At 35.6% G+C, this 15,690-nt stretch overlaps 4 protein-coding genes across 4 annotated transcripts; 2 read left to right on the top strand and 2 right to left on the bottom strand.

Annotated features, from left to right (window-relative positions):
* The first annotated feature begins 1,204 nt into the window (after positions 1-1,204).
* Positions 1,205-2,668, top strand: LOC105312240 (A-kinase anchor protein 7-like). The gene is made up of 4 exons (XM_011404732.2): positions 1,205-1,398; positions 1,450-2,008; positions 2,066-2,217; positions 2,265-2,668. The coding sequence occupies exons 1-4, from the start codon at positions 1,389-1,391 to the stop codon at positions 2,519-2,521; spliced, it is 978 nt and encodes a 325-aa protein (XP_011403034.2). The 5' UTR covers positions 1,205-1,388; the 3' UTR covers positions 2,522-2,668.
* On the bottom strand, positions 2,485-5,306 carry LOC100636618 (isocitrate dehydrogenase [NADP] cytoplasmic-like). The gene is made up of 11 exons (XM_003385434.3): positions 5,069-5,306; positions 4,981-5,020; positions 4,091-4,197; positions 3,794-4,041; positions 3,536-3,744; positions 3,423-3,491; positions 3,226-3,377; positions 3,041-3,181; positions 2,935-2,985; positions 2,771-2,882; positions 2,485-2,725 (listed from the first exon to the last, which is right to left on the bottom strand). Exons 1-11 carry the CDS (start codon positions 5,217-5,219, stop codon positions 2,644-2,646), a joined length of 1,362 nt encoding a protein of 453 aa, XP_003385482.2. The 5' UTR covers positions 5,220-5,306; the 3' UTR covers positions 2,485-2,643.
* Positions 5,307-5,385: 79 nt separating this feature from the next.
* Positions 5,386-7,814, top strand: LOC100636491 (eukaryotic translation initiation factor 4E-binding protein 2-like). The gene is made up of 3 exons (XM_003385433.3): positions 5,386-5,690; positions 7,410-7,571; positions 7,620-7,814. Exons 1-3 carry the CDS (start codon positions 5,531-5,533, stop codon positions 7,667-7,669), a joined length of 372 nt encoding a protein of 123 aa, XP_003385481.1. The 5' UTR covers positions 5,386-5,530; the 3' UTR covers positions 7,670-7,814.
* Positions 7,815-8,467: 653 nt separating this feature from the next.
* LOC100638509 (arginine-glutamic acid dipeptide repeats protein-like) lies at positions 8,468-15,653 on the bottom strand. Its single transcript, XM_019994854.1, has 15 exons — positions 15,506-15,653; positions 15,234-15,408; positions 13,511-13,580; positions 11,702-11,770; positions 11,502-11,579; positions 11,023-11,084; positions 10,759-10,909; positions 10,528-10,662; positions 10,408-10,469; positions 10,152-10,302; positions 9,972-10,099; positions 9,871-9,919; positions 9,517-9,736; positions 9,320-9,465; positions 8,468-9,263 (listed from the first exon to the last, which is right to left on the bottom strand). The coding sequence occupies exons 2-15, from the start codon at positions 15,288-15,290 to the stop codon at positions 8,794-8,796; spliced, it is 1,848 nt and encodes a 615-aa protein (XP_019850413.1). The 5' UTR covers positions 15,291-15,408; positions 15,506-15,653; the 3' UTR covers positions 8,468-8,793.
* Positions 15,654-15,690: the final 37 nt, after the last annotated feature.

The raw sequence follows: 15,690 nt of genomic DNA, 5'->3' as shown, positions 1-15,690 counted from the left end.
TGGGGACTTCTAGTCACAATGATGTGGATCAGGGTTTCCCATTAAGAATGCTAAGTGAGCTAAAAAGCATGCATGAGCTGACAAACACTACAATAGTACATGTACATGGCTTTTGGAGCAACTTTTAAAATTTGTAAAAAAAATTCAATTTTGATTGGAATTAGCTCAAACTTGCTACACAACATAAGAACATGCATATGTACCAGAAAAGACTGCAATAGCACTATGCCAAACCCTAATAAACCTTATGTGGAGCAGCGTTAATCACTCTTAAAGCTACAAATTTAATAAGGCATAAACAAAATTTTTTATATGCACACTGTGGCTTTTATTCTTACTATAGCTTGTGTGGATGAACATAATACACAAACATTATTAAATTTGCAATTGTACATGGCCATAATACTGCAGCATAACATTACATAAGGGGAAGTTTTACTACACAACAGTAACAACACACATAATCACTACACACATCAAGCACATGTACAATAATGTATAATTCTATGGTGAAACGTTAATACAAATGAAGTGAGGTTAGTGAGCTATAAAAATTTCTACATGTACATGCACTAATACAAAAAGTGCCATCAAACAAATAAAGCTGCACAAAAATTAACTTCACAGTAATGGGTGGGAAAACACTATTTGTGTAGGCACAATTGTTACATTTATTTTGTGACACCTACAAAACCATAAAAGTAATTAATGGTTTACTAAAGGCCAATATTACATAATCTTTTCAATAAAATGTGCTTTTTTTTCTTGTAACTAAACAAGACTGAAGGTCTAGGGTCAACTAGGATATTTTCCACCTAGAAACCACACCCTCTCATGACTTAGTTAAAGCACCCTCCCTTATGGTTAGGGGTAGAGATTTACAATTTCTTTTTTACTTCTGGCGGCAAATATCCAAGTCAATTCAAGGTTTATAAACATTATGCCAGATCACATAAAAATGGTACTGCAGAGGGGGGGGTGCGGCTAAATAAAAACTAAACCCTAATCCTAACCCTAATAAAAAAAACATAAGTATCCCACGCCTCTTCCGTTGCCATCTTCTTTATGTAACCCATTTGAATTATGAAATATTGATGCGTAAAATACATATAACTAATTCTCTGCCCTACACAAAAATACACACTAATATTTGCATGCACAGCCATGCAGTACTATTATAATACAAAATATCAAATTCCCTTACCTGTCCTGGACCATTTGCAACATCTCCTCTCAATGGGCGAACTGCAGATCGAGACAGAAGTGAAAAATTTCTTGAAAACAATCCAAAACTTTGCCTTGCAGCAGCCATTTTAAATGATCACGTGATAAATAAAGTATTGACACGCCCATGTGAATGTGAATTTGTTTTTGTTATTGATGAACTGATGATCAAAAGTGAGGTTTTGAGAAAATGTATAAATAATTATTACTATAAAACTCTTTCAGATTTTCCGTGTACCTATCGTTTGATATGTACAGTAGTGATGGCTGCATCATCCTCATCTGCTAATGGAGTGAACAAGAAACTGGCAGTTCCATATTCTGCTGTACCAACCTCAATTTCAACTCCAGATTTAATGCCAACAGACTTCTCAGTAGTAGATTCTACTGTCCCTTGTAGTGCTATAGATAGTGGGTCTTTTGCTAGTACTGGTGCATCGTTTCACTGTAGAGTGCCTGAGGTATCATCTGATGAAGATGAGTGTCCATTATCTGCCATTGATGTAGAGGAAATCATTAGTGAGGAAAGCAGTAAAAACAGTAAATTTAGAAAGTCTAATGATGGCTATTGTTTAAAACTCAAGAAACATAAAGTTGAGCGTGTAGTTCCAAATGCCTTTGTAGCATTACCGGTGAAGTCAGTCAGTGTTTGCAGTCAAATTGAACATCTGCATCGTCATTTGATGCTAAAGGAACCCAAAATCAATCATGTTCTAGTACCTATAAATCGAATGCATATTACCCTTATGGTGATTAAGCTGGACAATGATGATGACATTAAGAGGTGTGTAACAAAATTGATATGTTTACTGATTCATATATTTTATTTTTTATTTTGTAGAGGTAAAGCAGCTCTTTTACAAGTGAGCCAACTACTCAAAGAGCAAAACTTATCAGGACTAATCAAGTTCAATGGACTCTCTTCATTTGGCAGCAAGGTATTGTATGCTCAAGTCAATGAAGAAAGTAAAAAGACACTTGAAATGATTGCAAGTATGGATAAACATATGCATTTTTTGCTTTACATGGTAATGCTCTAGGTCAAGTTCATAATACGTTTGAAGAAAATAAAATTTTCTCAACTGACAAGAGAGGTTTTACACCTCATATGACAATAGCTAAACTCTCCCGGCAACGTAGGCCTATAATTAAAAAAATTAATGAAGATCTTTATTCTGACTGGACTGAGGAAATTGGAGAAGAAAACATTGAAGAAATTGAATTATTAGCAATGCACAAAAAAGATGCATCTGGCTACTATTTTTGTTATGAAAGAGACAAATTTATTAAAGCATAATAATCAAACAAAAATAATTTTGATACTACTAATAAGTTAATATTAATATTAATAATAAATAAATTGAACTACATACTATACAGCGGCCTCAGTCAAAGATGTGACTTTCTACTTTCATTTAGTCATTTAGCCTGCTTTGCCTTTAGATTTTCCGCTAATTTGTCAAGGAAAGCAAAAGTGTTGAGATAGTCATCAGGAGTGACACTACAAAACAAATTGTAAATAATTATTTGAGTTAATTCTACCTACTTTTGTATCCCTTTAATACACCCAGCTAAATCCTTAGTCATGATCCCTGCCTCAATTGTTTCTATGCAAACTTTTTCTAAATTATCACAAAAACGTGTCAATTCAGGATTATCTATAAGGAAAATAAATATTAATATACATTGTTCAAAACTAATGACACTTACTATCAAGTTTAGCACGATGGGCAAGACCACGAGTCCATGCAAAAATAGAAGCTAAAAATTAAAGAAATGATTGATTTCATTATTATTATGGCATTGAATGATGTACCTATTGGGTTAGTAGATGTCTCTTTTCCTTGCTGGTGCATTCTATAATGACGTGTCACAGTTCCATGAGCAGCTTCACTCTCAACTGTCTTGCCATCAGGACATACAAGGACACTGGTCATCATGCCTAAACTTCCATACCCTATAGCACTTCATTTTAAAATACTGATTCAAAATAAGCATTACCTTGAGCAACTACATCACTCTGTACATCACCATCGTAGTTCTTGCATGCCCAGACAAACCCTCCTTCACTTTTGAGTGCTTGTGCCACCATGTCATCAATCAGGCGATGTTCATACCATATCCCCTTAGCATCAAACTGACTCTTGTAATCTCTGTCGCAAGAGTTTTACTTTAAATAGCAGCAAAATGAAACTTACTTCTGGTATATTTCTTCAAAAATATCCTTAAAGCGTCCATCATAACGCTTCAGGATTGTGTTCTTAGTACTAAAATAATGATGAATGGAATTACATGTAATAGGTTTTATTACCTCATGTATAAAGGCCAACCCTTGCTAATTGCATAACGGAAAGAACTGTGAGCAAAGTCACGTATACTTTCATCAGTGTTGTACATTCCCATTGTAACACCGCCATCCTTAAAATCAAAAACAGTATGACACTGTGGCTCTCCACCTTTAGGGGTATACACCAGTTCAACTTTACCAGGACCAGGAATTACAATATCAGTTGCTTTATACTACACATTTTAAGAAATAATAATATTATTTCATCTATAAATATTGTACCTGATCACCATGAGCATGACGACCAATAACTATGGATTTTTTCCAGCCTGGTACAAGACGTGGAATGTTGTTACAGATGATTGCTTCCCTAAAAACTGTTCCTCCGAGTATGTTACGGATTGTTCCATTTGGCGACTTCCACATTTCCTTGAGATTGAATTCTTCTACTCTTGCCTCGTCTGGTGTAATGGTGGCACACTTTATTCCAACGTTATACTTTTTAATTGCCTCAGCGCAATCAAATGTGACTGTTGTTATCTTCATAAATTAACGTCACAAAACAACACAACTATTTACCCTGATCATTAGTCTTGTCACGGTTCTCAATTCCCAAATCATAGAATTTGATATCCAAATCAATAAATGGAAGAATCAACTTTTCTTTAATCAAATCCCAAATAATCCTAAATAATAATTTTTTATTATAGCATTCTAATGTAACTTTTATTGTTACAATAGCATTCTTAATAAAATCATTGAAAATAATCCTACTGGAGCATTTTATGAGTTTATAGATAGAAATCAACACACCATACTGACCACAGTATGATAGCAATGGTGCAACAAGACATAGACATGGTTTCAAACAAAAACTACATTGTACATGTATATCAATGTTAGTGATTCTAATAAATTGGCCAGCACATTAACAGCTTCACAATAATAATGATGTGCAAACTCAATGTTAATTTTCACATTTTTATGAAAAGGAAGCAAGCTAAAATTATTTACTCTTGCACTCAGTCTCTAAAATTAATTTTGTATCGCTCTTCAATATTACTACTAAATTTACAAATTATACGGCACTATATAAGATTTCAAAAATAAAACTGTTAGACATATTTTATATAGAAGTGCAAATCGTACATTACCAATTTCCACTTCGCTAAGAATCATAACTTATTACAATCATGTACTAAAAGGTCAAATAAAAGGTCAAATAAAATTTACACCTAATTGAAAACTGTAAATCTTAATTTTTTTGACTACATTCCATTCCACTACACCAGTGATGTGGTATTGGACATGGAGAAGTAATGTAAGAAATTATTTATACCAATGAAGTCATAAAAGCAATGGGTGTTTCCCATTCAATCTAAACTCAACCTCCCCAAACCACAAAGAACCAACAATTTCTAACAGGGGCTGGAAGACATTAATTTTAAAAGGGCCACTAAGACTCTTACCTTGTCATTTCATCTCCTTGCATTTCCACAACAGTTCCACCTATTAAGCACAGCAATTAGTCTATCATTTATCCCATTTGTACCTCACCTTGAATTTTGGTTGCCATTGCTCTTGCTATCAGTGGGGAAGGGTATCTAGACTGAAGAACTTGTGACCTTAATAGCTTTCCAGCTGATGACTGAAATGGTCTGACGGATGTCAGGGGTGCACGCGTGACAAAAGACAAAAAGGAAGCCATAATCCACGTCACGACTAGAGTACCAGAGGCTGTATAGTGTACCTTTACACTCAATTAAAAGTTTAAGTTGATTTGTCCTCTGCAACCAGCCACACCCTTCCCTACTCTGCATATAGATCCATCTGCGCATGCTCGTTTTAACAACTCGCTAAATTATCACGTGACCGCCCATGTGAGCTCAGCAGTCGAGGTTGCATCATTAATGTTTACTTGTTGTGGCAATCTTCCGACTTTAATGAATACACAGTAGTTTGATGTTGGAGACCATAAAGTGAATACCCTATTCAGGATCTACTAAAAGGACCGATAAAATGTCAGAGGAAGCCAAAAAGGGACCAACTGGTTTGGATCGTCAGTCTAGCAATAGTCTTGACATTCCCTCACGCACTGTCCTCGTTAAGGATGCCTCAGAGCTCCCGAGCTCTTACTGTATGACACCAGGAGGTACCATGTACTCTACCACTCCTGGAGGTATTTTGTTGTTTTTTTTCATTTTGCACTGGGCGTGACCGGTCTAATTGCGTGGGTGATGTAGTATGCACACACATTTTTATGTTCTGATATGTTGAGAGTATGAGAGTATAATAGAGCTAAAATAATTGTTTCATGTATACTTTAATTCCACTTTATGACCAGTAACTGAAAGTGTCATATATATATATATATGTGGTAACGTTAGTTGCTAGAGGTGGAAAATTGCATTTACGCTTACATTTGGTTGGTTGTAATGTAGGGCGCATTGATCTTATTAAGTCATTGTTAATGGTGTATTATACTGATCAAATGTAATGAAACTATGGACACTGCCACACAATTTTGAACTTTTAGGAAAAGTTTTAGTGTGGTTGGGAGTTACATTTAGGAGAATGAATAAAATATTGCTGGTAGTCAAAACAATTTTTAAGACTCTTTAGTTTTAAATATTTCCGTGGTTTTTATTTTGCTAGTGTAATTCCTAATAGTAATCACAATAGTGACATTAATTATAAATTATTATTTAACATGAAAGGCTTTGTGTTCAACATAGCCATAACAGATTATTGTCACCTATTATATGAAGCATCAGTCCATCACAATGTTTATTGATTATTGCCAATCGACCAATGAATTCATGTAGGCCGGCCATGTAATATTAGCCTGTGGGCCATTACAAAATAATGAAATTTTATATGATTAATTATTATGATTATTGTGGGTTCACCCACTCAAATGGCCCAATGAGTGGACAAATAAACTATTCAATTTCATTATATTAACTGGTCTCTCTATTATGATAACTTCTGGCCTAAGTATAGCCTCTCCTTATTTTATCTTCTACATTAACTAATTTCTAATAATAATGTGTTTGCTTATTATTTTTGTCTTATTCTGATGTGTCTGTTGTCACTATTTTGCTACTTGGGGTAGAGCTGCATATAATCATGTGCCAATAAGTATTATAATTTATTATTATTATTGCTAGTTGTTTGTTTTTTACTCTTCTCAGATCAATCATTTTTCAAAGTGTTTGCTCAGTTATCAGGCAACATGTTTCTCCCTGTGTCTTGATTGAGTTTTGAATGTAGTTCTTATGTTCACAGTTTATAGTCAATGAACCATTCCAAAAACAAATACTGCCTCCCACCTTTGCTCAAATTCCACCTGCATGAGACATTATTTATTGCTCTCTTACTGGCTAATAATGAATTTTAGCAGTTTAGATAGTATAAACTGTAATGACTGTTATGGTAAGAGAGGAATAGTTTTGTCTTTGGGTAATTATATTATTTTGATTTAAAAATCAACCAGTGATAATTATTTGTTTTTGATATGTTATAAACGCTCTCATGGTAAATTTCCTTTTATAACAAGTAGCTAATTATGTGGGTGGGTATCATTGACTGTCAATATGATGCTTGCATGTATGTAGAATGTGCATTTTCTATCCCGTCATGTTCTTTGTTTACCAGTGTGTATGTATTCCTTTTATGGTACTGTATGTCATGACTCCCTGGCATTAAGCTCAAGTTACCGTTGTAGTGGGAATTTTTCGTTATTTGCTTTGTTTACTAGTATCAGGAAGTTTTGTTACTTGTAAAGCAATTAGTCTATCATACATAGGCCATTTTACCCATTCCTTTTAATCTATGTCATTGATTTTAAAAGGATGCATTCCTTGCGAGTCACAGCCTTTATTTACTGCATTTTTAGGTACACGTATTATATATGACAGGAAGATGCTCCTCCAGTTACGTGATTCTCCTTATTCTCGTACTCCACCAACAAGGCTACCACCAATACCCGACATTATTGCTGAGGGAAGTGTTGCTGTACCTCAGGGAACCAAGAGCCCATTGGCAGTTCCATCAGAAAGTAACTGTGTAATATGTAACAGTCTCTTTTATCCTTATTCTATGCTAGACCAACCAAATGAGCCAGAAGTTCCATTTCCTTTCGAAATCGAAACCTAATTTGACATTATTAATTGGCGTTTGTGACTATCATGCCATTCTAGTTTGTATGTATATTAATTATGATTGTGTGTCACTCTTTTTTCTTTTCCTCTGAATTTTTGATCACTAGAAAGCATGATATTTAAAAATTGTCATTAAAGAATATCTCTCACATTTTCAGCATACATAGTTGCCTTTGCTTTAATTATTGGCACGTGTACTACAGAAATGTGTGTACATACTGCATGGACTGTTTGAGATTTGTGGTGCTCACATGCACACAGACGACCTTGAGTGAAATTGATATGTGTGAAATGTACTTGTGTATATAGTCTGATTTTGTCACAAGTATACAGATCTATGTCACAGCCCAGTTTAAGTGATAATGCTTCTAAAATTTACATTATTTTATTACTTCATTTTTTTAAGGATGAAGGTCATGTGCTTAATATTGGGTGAGTTTTTGGTTATGTGGGTCAGCCTTGTGGTCCTATGGACTCCAAATTAACCACAGTGGCTTTCAAGAAGAAACTTGTACCTGCAGCTGTTATGCCATACTTCCTGTGTTACCTGACTCTTATATGGAGGAAGTGTGAGCAGTATACTATTTTACAAGGCATTGTTTTGTTGATTAGTGTAGTAAATATTTCATTAGCATTGCCATTGAAGTATTAATTGCGTTGAGGAGTTAAATGAGCCTAATTTTTGTGAATTTGGTAGATTTTGATTCTGTATTTACTAGCAGAATGTTGTCCACTTGTAAAACTTCACATAATGAATGCCTTAGTTTATCGTGTTACCATTGGCTATCACACTCTGACAAATTGAATTTAATGATTGAAGTGATCACAAAATAATAATTACAAAACATAAAAAATACAAAAGTAAAGTCTAGACTGCAGAATTTAATTGAAAAAAAGACTACACTAGTAATACAAAAGTATCAATACAGTTTATTACAAAGAGTGTTGTAATGTTGGTGAATTGAGGAAATGATGTGTTTTGTGCTCAAAAAAAATAATATAATTTTTGGTGTATTAATGTTTGTGGTGACAGAATAAAAGATTTATGAAAACATTATCATGTACTAGACCAAAACACACATACTAGAGTAGTCTGTGCCTCCATCACTCCCTCTTTAATCAAGACGAAGTTGTCATTGATGCTGGATAAGCTGAGGAAGAGGATGGATCAAGAACACCTGTTACATCAGAACTGTTAACGACCAGATTGTTAGGGATTGGTAAATTACGACCTTTACTCTTGCGTAAAGTTGGGCTTAAGTTTCCACTGCTCCTACGTTTCATTGGTTGGTCACTTCTTCGTGGTATTTTGTCAGTGGAAGCAATTGAAGGAGGAGAGGGAGTGTAGACTAAGGGACGTGAGTGGACTGAAGAACTACTATTAGGAGGTAGGGTTGGAGATGTTGTGTTGTAACAAACTGATGGCATCGCTGAGGAAGTTGTGAGTAAACTATTAGAAGTGAGATAGTTTGGTGAGTTTAATTGGTCAAGACTTGTTCCCAAGGGATCCATTGGAAGAGCATTCAAACGTAGTGCCTTCTCTTCTTCCCTCCTCTTTAAGCAAGCAGCCTTGGGATTGAGATTCCGATCTAATCATAAAGGCATAATTATGTTAATGAAGCACGACTTAAAATATCATGTATACCTTTTACTTGTACTTCTAAGCTGTTAATGACAGCAACTGCTTGATGGAGTATCATTAGTTTAGTCTGAGCTCTTTCTGATTGGAGATATTGGTGACAGATGTCTCCCAGCTCCTTAAATGCTTCATTAATGTCTCTCACTCTTATCCTAATAGAACAATTCAACATAGAGGTACTACTAAACTCAAGACAGTCATACCTTTCTCTCTGATTATTGGCACTACGTCTTTCCTTTTCTTTCATACGGCGCTCATCATCTGTCATGGACCTGGCCCTTTTCCCACTCCCACCACGAATTTTCTTGCCATTACTTCCAACTGATTCCGGTCCTTCCATTGAGTCCATTACTGATAGAGTGGTTGTAGGTGATGAAGACTGCGAAGAGACTAAGTTGTTGGATGTAGTACCACCAATAGAATCTATGTAACCAAAAACAAAACAGCAATTTAAAAGCTATTACGGATAAACAAACATGCAACTACACGTTGCAAAAAATACATTTTCTCTCTCACTCTCTCTCTCTCTATACTCTCCAGTCTTTTCTAAAGCTTACTTGGAGTAGATATGAGGCTATCATGAGATTCCCCTCTCAACTCGTGAGGCTACAGAATAATAACAAGTCAATTTATACAACAACAGCTGAATATCACTTACTGGTATTTCAGATATTATATCAGAGGGAAAGAAAGGTGAAGAAGGCTGCATGCAGTGAGGAGTGGCTTCATCATACTGTGATCTCAATGGTGGACATGCAGTAGAGACTTGAGGCTGTTGCCATGGTCCTACAATTAATGATAGCTAGAATGTACTGTGTAAACACATTATGACTCGTACCTTCAGATGGGTACAGGAGTGGTGGGATAGACTCATTATTGCACTGCCTTGATAATCCATCAACTGGTACATCAGAGGGATTGGGACCAGCTAAGAAATTATGATCCTGATACTCTGGAGGCAACTGCTGCTGGCTTGGATGTTCATAATACTATTGAAGCAAGAAAGTGAATGATAATAAAATGATGATGATGATGATTAATAATAATAATAATAAATATAATAATAATAATAAATATTATTAGTAGACTAGTACCTGTAATTCTTGAGGAAGCAGCACCATTTGTTGAGCATCAACTTGCTGAGGGTGGAAAGGATCTGTGAGAGTGAATGAATGATAGTTTGTATTCGATTAACTGACACACACTGTACTTACCACCAGTAGTGCCAGGATAAGAAGGAGGTGGACCAACTGGCATTCTAAAGTTTGCTTGTTGCACAAAATGGGGTGGTGGAGCTGGAGTTTGAGGCCCTTGGGGATGAGGAACAGTAGGCCATGGCAAATGACCATCTACAAGAGTAGTAAAAATAAAAATAATATAATGAATAATTGATGATGATGATAACACTATCACAGACTGATCTCAAAGATTGATCTCACACATACCCATAACTGGAAGAAATGTTTGAGATGAGAAAGTGGAGCTAGAATTTGGTCCAAAGTCAGATGATAAAGAGAAGTCTCCTGAGTGATAGAGCCTTGGTTCAGGGAGTGATTGCTGTACAGGAGGATTGAATGGCTTTACAGTACCTGGAGACTGGAGAGAGAGAGATATCATTTAAAAAGATATTTGAACACTTGGCACAACAACAAATAATAGAACAAAACAAAAAATAATTATACACACACAAACAATAATGATTGAGTTACCTCAAGATATGCAACTGAAGCTGGAGTAGTGACTGGAGAGGTAGTTTGCTTCTGCTGCCAACCTAAACAACAGAACAGACTGCAACTGAGAGGCAATGGGACAAACAGTGCTCCTATATATACACATGGTGTTTACTAGTAGCTGTTGCTTCAGCCACAAGGTATGACTGACATGATAGGCATGTCTACAAACTATCGTTAATGTGACAGGAAGTAGGTTTATGTTTATCCTTATTTGGAATATATATGAGTTGTGTTGCAAGGTTCAAGACTCATGGAATGCTTATAACTATGAATAAATGCTCTTAACTGCGTAATAGCTCAAGCATTATGTTGTTACTACAGTAACAATGCGCATATTTCTAACAAAGCATTTACATAGCATTAGAGTGCTGTAATAACAGACAGTGTAAGCTCAAAATAGAGAGGGTAACAGTAAACAACTGACATTCTAGTAGCTATGCAACTGCCTGGCATACCTTTGCTTGATGAGCAGCTCTTTGCTCTTTTGTCCTTTTCTGGCTTTACAATAGAAATTTGATTATTTGAAGCAATATCTAAACACAAATTGCATAAGTTAGTCAGACACAGACACATATTTTATAGACACTACACACACACACACACACACACACACACATATATACACATATGACTCTAGTACATAATAATTGCTAACCTTTAGTATTCAAATGTAACTGAGGCACACGAACCTTCTCAACTCTACAACTAGTCACTTTCTGCTGACCTAAGCATATGAAAAGATGATCGTAATCTGAACGTCCACTACTACCAACTGTAATTCTAACGTATTTAGCATGCCTTTTATATTCGCAAGACGAGTTTATTGTTATTTAAAGAAATAAAAAACAACCGACCACATCAGAGGGTGCAAAGCAGTTATACCTAGTATCATAATGTTACAATTAGAGCCCTGAATTATTTTTAAATAAACTAAGATTGTTAAATAAATCAGTTTATTTTGAGATTCAAAGCCACTAAGTACAATGGTGTGACCTTAAGACCTGACAAATTGCATTAGTACATGACATGTATGAGAACTCTACAGAGTATTTGAGGGTCATCTTTACAGTAAGTTCACACACACATTCTTTGATCTGGTTTAACAAGGGTATGAACTAACATACCACTATACCAAGTAATCTTTCAATGTGTCATTTCCAAACAAGAATTCAATCTTATAATACAGGAAGCTGGACAAAACATGGAGACCTAATCATGACCAAAGGAAGGACAAGGTATCACACGAGAGGCCAAGAGGATATTAAAAGGTCAAAACCAGAAATTGTATTATTAGCAGATAGAAGAGTTGGTCTTCTTGTCAGCTACTCCTACTACAGGCTAATGTAACAAGTTATAACAACACTGTCAGCTTATCCATAACTATCCTCCTCTCTCAGGGGTAATATGATCTGCCTTCAGAGACACAAGAGTAAAGACAAACTTATCAAAACACATACACTGAATTGATCTATCTTCCCACAAATCTATCCTGGCTCTTGAATTCTCTTTTCCCTATCATGAAAAATCTATTTTCTAGATATTAATCAGTTTGTGGAGAAGGGGAGCTTTTCAGAAGCTTCTTGTCTGTCTGACCACATTGTGGTCCGGACTACAATAGACTTTAGCATAAGTCTGACAAGCAACAGGGAATGAGTTTTCAAAACAGGATTTGAATTCTCAAACATGCTCCCCATGCAGTAAACAAAGAGACAAACAAGTCTTGTGAATAAAATGCAAAGAATTCCATCATTATTTGCTTCTATCAACAAACCGGATGATTGTGTACAAGGTATTAGTCAGTACACACTAACTATTTAACCTAAAATAATTAACATGTAATTATTATAATGACACGCTATGACTATACACATCACCGACACAGGTAATAATGACACACTCATCGCTATTATTGTGGAAGTAATGACATGAATTCATATACATAGCACACGTCTGTGCTCATATGCACTGTCAAAGTGTACATTAAACTATACCTAATAAAGATAGTTATGACAGCAAATGTGCATGTGACATATAACTCTGAGATCACACAAGCCTTTGGTCACTTCAACCGCCACAATAACAATCATTCTGAGTAAGAGATATACCAGGCCCTTTAGTTGTATTGAAGCAGTGAATGAAGGGTGTTGGTGCTAGGCTCTGACCACAAACTGACAAACCGACACCTCAATACAGAAATGCATTCCCAACTATTGCAGTACTATATCAATTATACTACAAATAGGCCGGCCCTCATTTTGTTACTTGTTTTCTTAGGCTAAGTGAGTATAGTATATTCATAAGACTTCACTCTCAGTAACCTTTAGTAATTAATCAATTGTAGTCCACTGAATAACTCCAGGCAACACCTTATAAAACCCATTGTTAGAGATGTATGAGAGCATTGTCAGTAATGGAATAGCATAGACTAGCCAGGTGTCACTTACATTAATGTACATTAACTAACCTTTTAGATCACTTGAGTTAGATTCAGAGGCTCCGCCCATGAAATCCGGCTGTACAATTGTATTAGATACCTACATGTAAAAATAAAAATGTTCGATTAATGAAATTATGTCATGGTCTATCATAATCACATCAGGCCAATCAAAGGCTTATTACCACAATTTATACATGTACAAAGTAATTACACAGTTGATACAGTAAGAGCTAAGAAATGCAAATATTAGCTCTCCAGGGTGACTTTTAGGTCTTCAAGTGCTAAGTGTTGTTGACACAAATAATAAGAAGGAGGAGCAGTTTTAAGTGAGGCCCTACTTTGCTAAGCAACTAAGAGGTCTCATTGGTCAGTGTTTTCACTCTCTCCAGTAACATCAAACCAGCAGCTGCTTCGAGCTATTCTTACAATCTGAAAAGGCTACTGGAGTATGATATTACCATTAAAATCACAAAGAAAACTAACAATATCTTCCAAATGCTCACATGTACACAAAACACACACATGACTCGATACAACATTATGACTGCTCTTTGCTCTGGGGGGTATAGATTAGCCGAATAATCTCATTATGTCTTGGAAGTACAAAGCATTACTTTATACATCAATTACCACACCATTTAACAAGTCTCTCTATTTAATTGTCACATACACTGATTACCACATTTACTCCTAATCAAGTTAACAGGGAGTCAAGCATATCACCTTTCAATGGCTGTTTATCACTGAGTCATTGGGATACCAGTACATTGCTAGCATTCCTTAGAAAATCAAAATACCATCCAATATAATGAGACAATATTGAAGAATAAGAAATATTTGAGCCATGATTGGTATGATTAATATTGGTATAGTGTTTCATGGCTATAAAAACTGTTTTTGTCACACACACATTCATTGATGAAAATAAGAGACTGGATGGGATGCAACAAAATGAATGGGAAATGGGCCAGACATCTGTATAAGCATCAGACTCTTGACATCAATGGATTACATCATAGTTACTATAGCAATGACCTTCAATGTGAAACCTGATGTCAAACTATGAAACTCATTCAGGTCTCATGTGAGGTAGAATATCCACCAATGTCTCCCATTACAATTACAACATAAGCTTGTCTGATTATTCAACATGCATCTTGCACATAATTGTGTATTGTATACATTATAACAACTTGGTTGTGCAAGAAACAAATTGCGAAAAATACAAGTACAGTACTAGCCAATTACTAGCCAATTATTGCATAGAGGAAAAACCCTTAAGCAACACACACTAAAACATGTTTATGCACTAACTTAATAATGGCATAATGTTAAAAAATTTCAATGGGTGGATTAAGGGGAAATTATCAGATAAGATACTAAATTATATCTTTCTAGGAAAGACATGTAGCAGGTTTAGCCGGTTCTCATGAACATAAGAGGACACTCACCACTTCCTTCAGCATTGGGCTCTAAGTGCAACCATTTTATTGGGCCTAACCCACAAAAAATGTGACTGCCTTCTACTAACGAACATAGCACATAGGGCAACGACTCTCAAAACTTTAAGCGAGAGTGTCACATTTATGATTAATTCTAATTATTATTTAGCAAGAGAATAAACATAATCACCAGGACAGAATAATGCTGCAAAATATTTCATTGATTCAAGATGACAACTCTTAGCTTGTAGTCTGACTACTAGTCACTCAAAACACATCAGTGCCTCTCTCCTCAGTCCCTCTCTTACCTCTCCTGTGTTTAGACTAGACTTGGTAGTTGATTCTTCTGCACAAGTCCTGGGCATTCCAAAAATGTCACTGCTAGAATAGTAAGAGCTACCGAGTCGTGCAACTTTTAGTGAGGGAAGGTAGTGAAGGAAGACTGCAGAAGCCAAACAGAGAAACTGTAGTTAGAGTGCAGTCCTACAAGATCAGGAGGTCATAGTTACTTACTACATTTTACTAGCCGACTGTCTGATGACTATGTCAACTTGCAGCCATTACACGAGGGATAACTTACCACTTTATATATAATACAGCACGCTTGTTCCAATACAGGTAGGTCTTCCTGTGAAGTTGCTTGCCTCTCTCTCTCTATCTTATCTTATAATATCCTCTTCTGTAAGACTGAGGGCACTCAGAACATTCTCTTCCCTTTATTTCAGTCCCGCATATCACATTGGCTGCTTAATTAATTATTCATTA

Source organism: Amphimedon queenslandica, unplaced genomic scaffold (genome assembly GCF_000090795.2).
Source record: "Amphimedon queenslandica unplaced genomic scaffold, v1.1 AMPQUscaffold_13463, whole genome shotgun sequence".
In the NCBI taxonomy this organism is placed as follows: domain Eukaryota; kingdom Metazoa; phylum Porifera; class Demospongiae; order Haplosclerida; family Niphatidae; genus Amphimedon; species Amphimedon queenslandica.
Note: the sequence above shows the minus strand (reverse complement) of the source record. Positions and strands in the feature narration are given on the sequence as shown.

Coding starts and splice junctions, on each gene's coding strand:
- LOC105312240 (XM_011404732.2), top strand. Junction 2,009..2,065: donor AATGATGATGACATTAAGAG/GTGTGTAACAAA, acceptor TTTATTTTGTAG/AGGTAAAGCAGCTCTTTTAC. Junction 2,218..2,264: donor GACACTTGAAATGATTGCAA/GTATGGATAAAC, acceptor GTAATGCTCTAG/GTCAAGTTCATAATACGTTT.
- LOC100636618 (XM_003385434.3), bottom strand. CDS start 5,219: ATGGCTTCCTTTTTGTCTTTTGTCACGCGTGCACCCCTGACATCCGTC. Junction 3,745..3,793: donor GTCATGCTCATGGTGATCAG/GTACAATATTTA, acceptor TAAAATGTGTAG/TATAAAGCAACTGATATTGT. Junction 3,492..3,535: donor GGTTGGCCTTTATACATGAG/GTAATAAAACCT, acceptor TCATTATTTTAG/TACTAAGAACACAATCCTGA.
- LOC100636491 (XM_003385433.3), top strand. CDS start 5,531: ATGTCAGAGGAAGCCAAAAAGGGACCAACTGGTTTGGATCGTCAGTCT. Junction 5,691..7,409: donor GTACTCTACCACTCCTGGAG/GTATTTTGTTGT, acceptor CTGCATTTTTAG/GTACACGTATTATATATGAC. Junction 7,572..7,619: donor ATTGGCAGTTCCATCAGAAA/GTAACTGTGTAA, acceptor ATTCTATGCTAG/ACCAACCAAATGAGCCAGAA.
- LOC100638509 (XM_019994854.1), bottom strand. CDS start 15,290: ATGCCCAGGACTTGTGCAGAAGAATCAACTACCAAGTCTAGTCTAAAC. Junction 10,663..10,758: donor AACATTTCTTCCAGTTATGG/GTATGTGTGAGA, acceptor CTACTCTTGTAG/ATGGTCATTTGCCATGGCCT. Junction 10,303..10,407: donor TGCTTCCTCAAGAATTACAG/GTACTAGTCTAC, acceptor TTGCTTCAATAG/TATTATGAACATCCAAGCCA.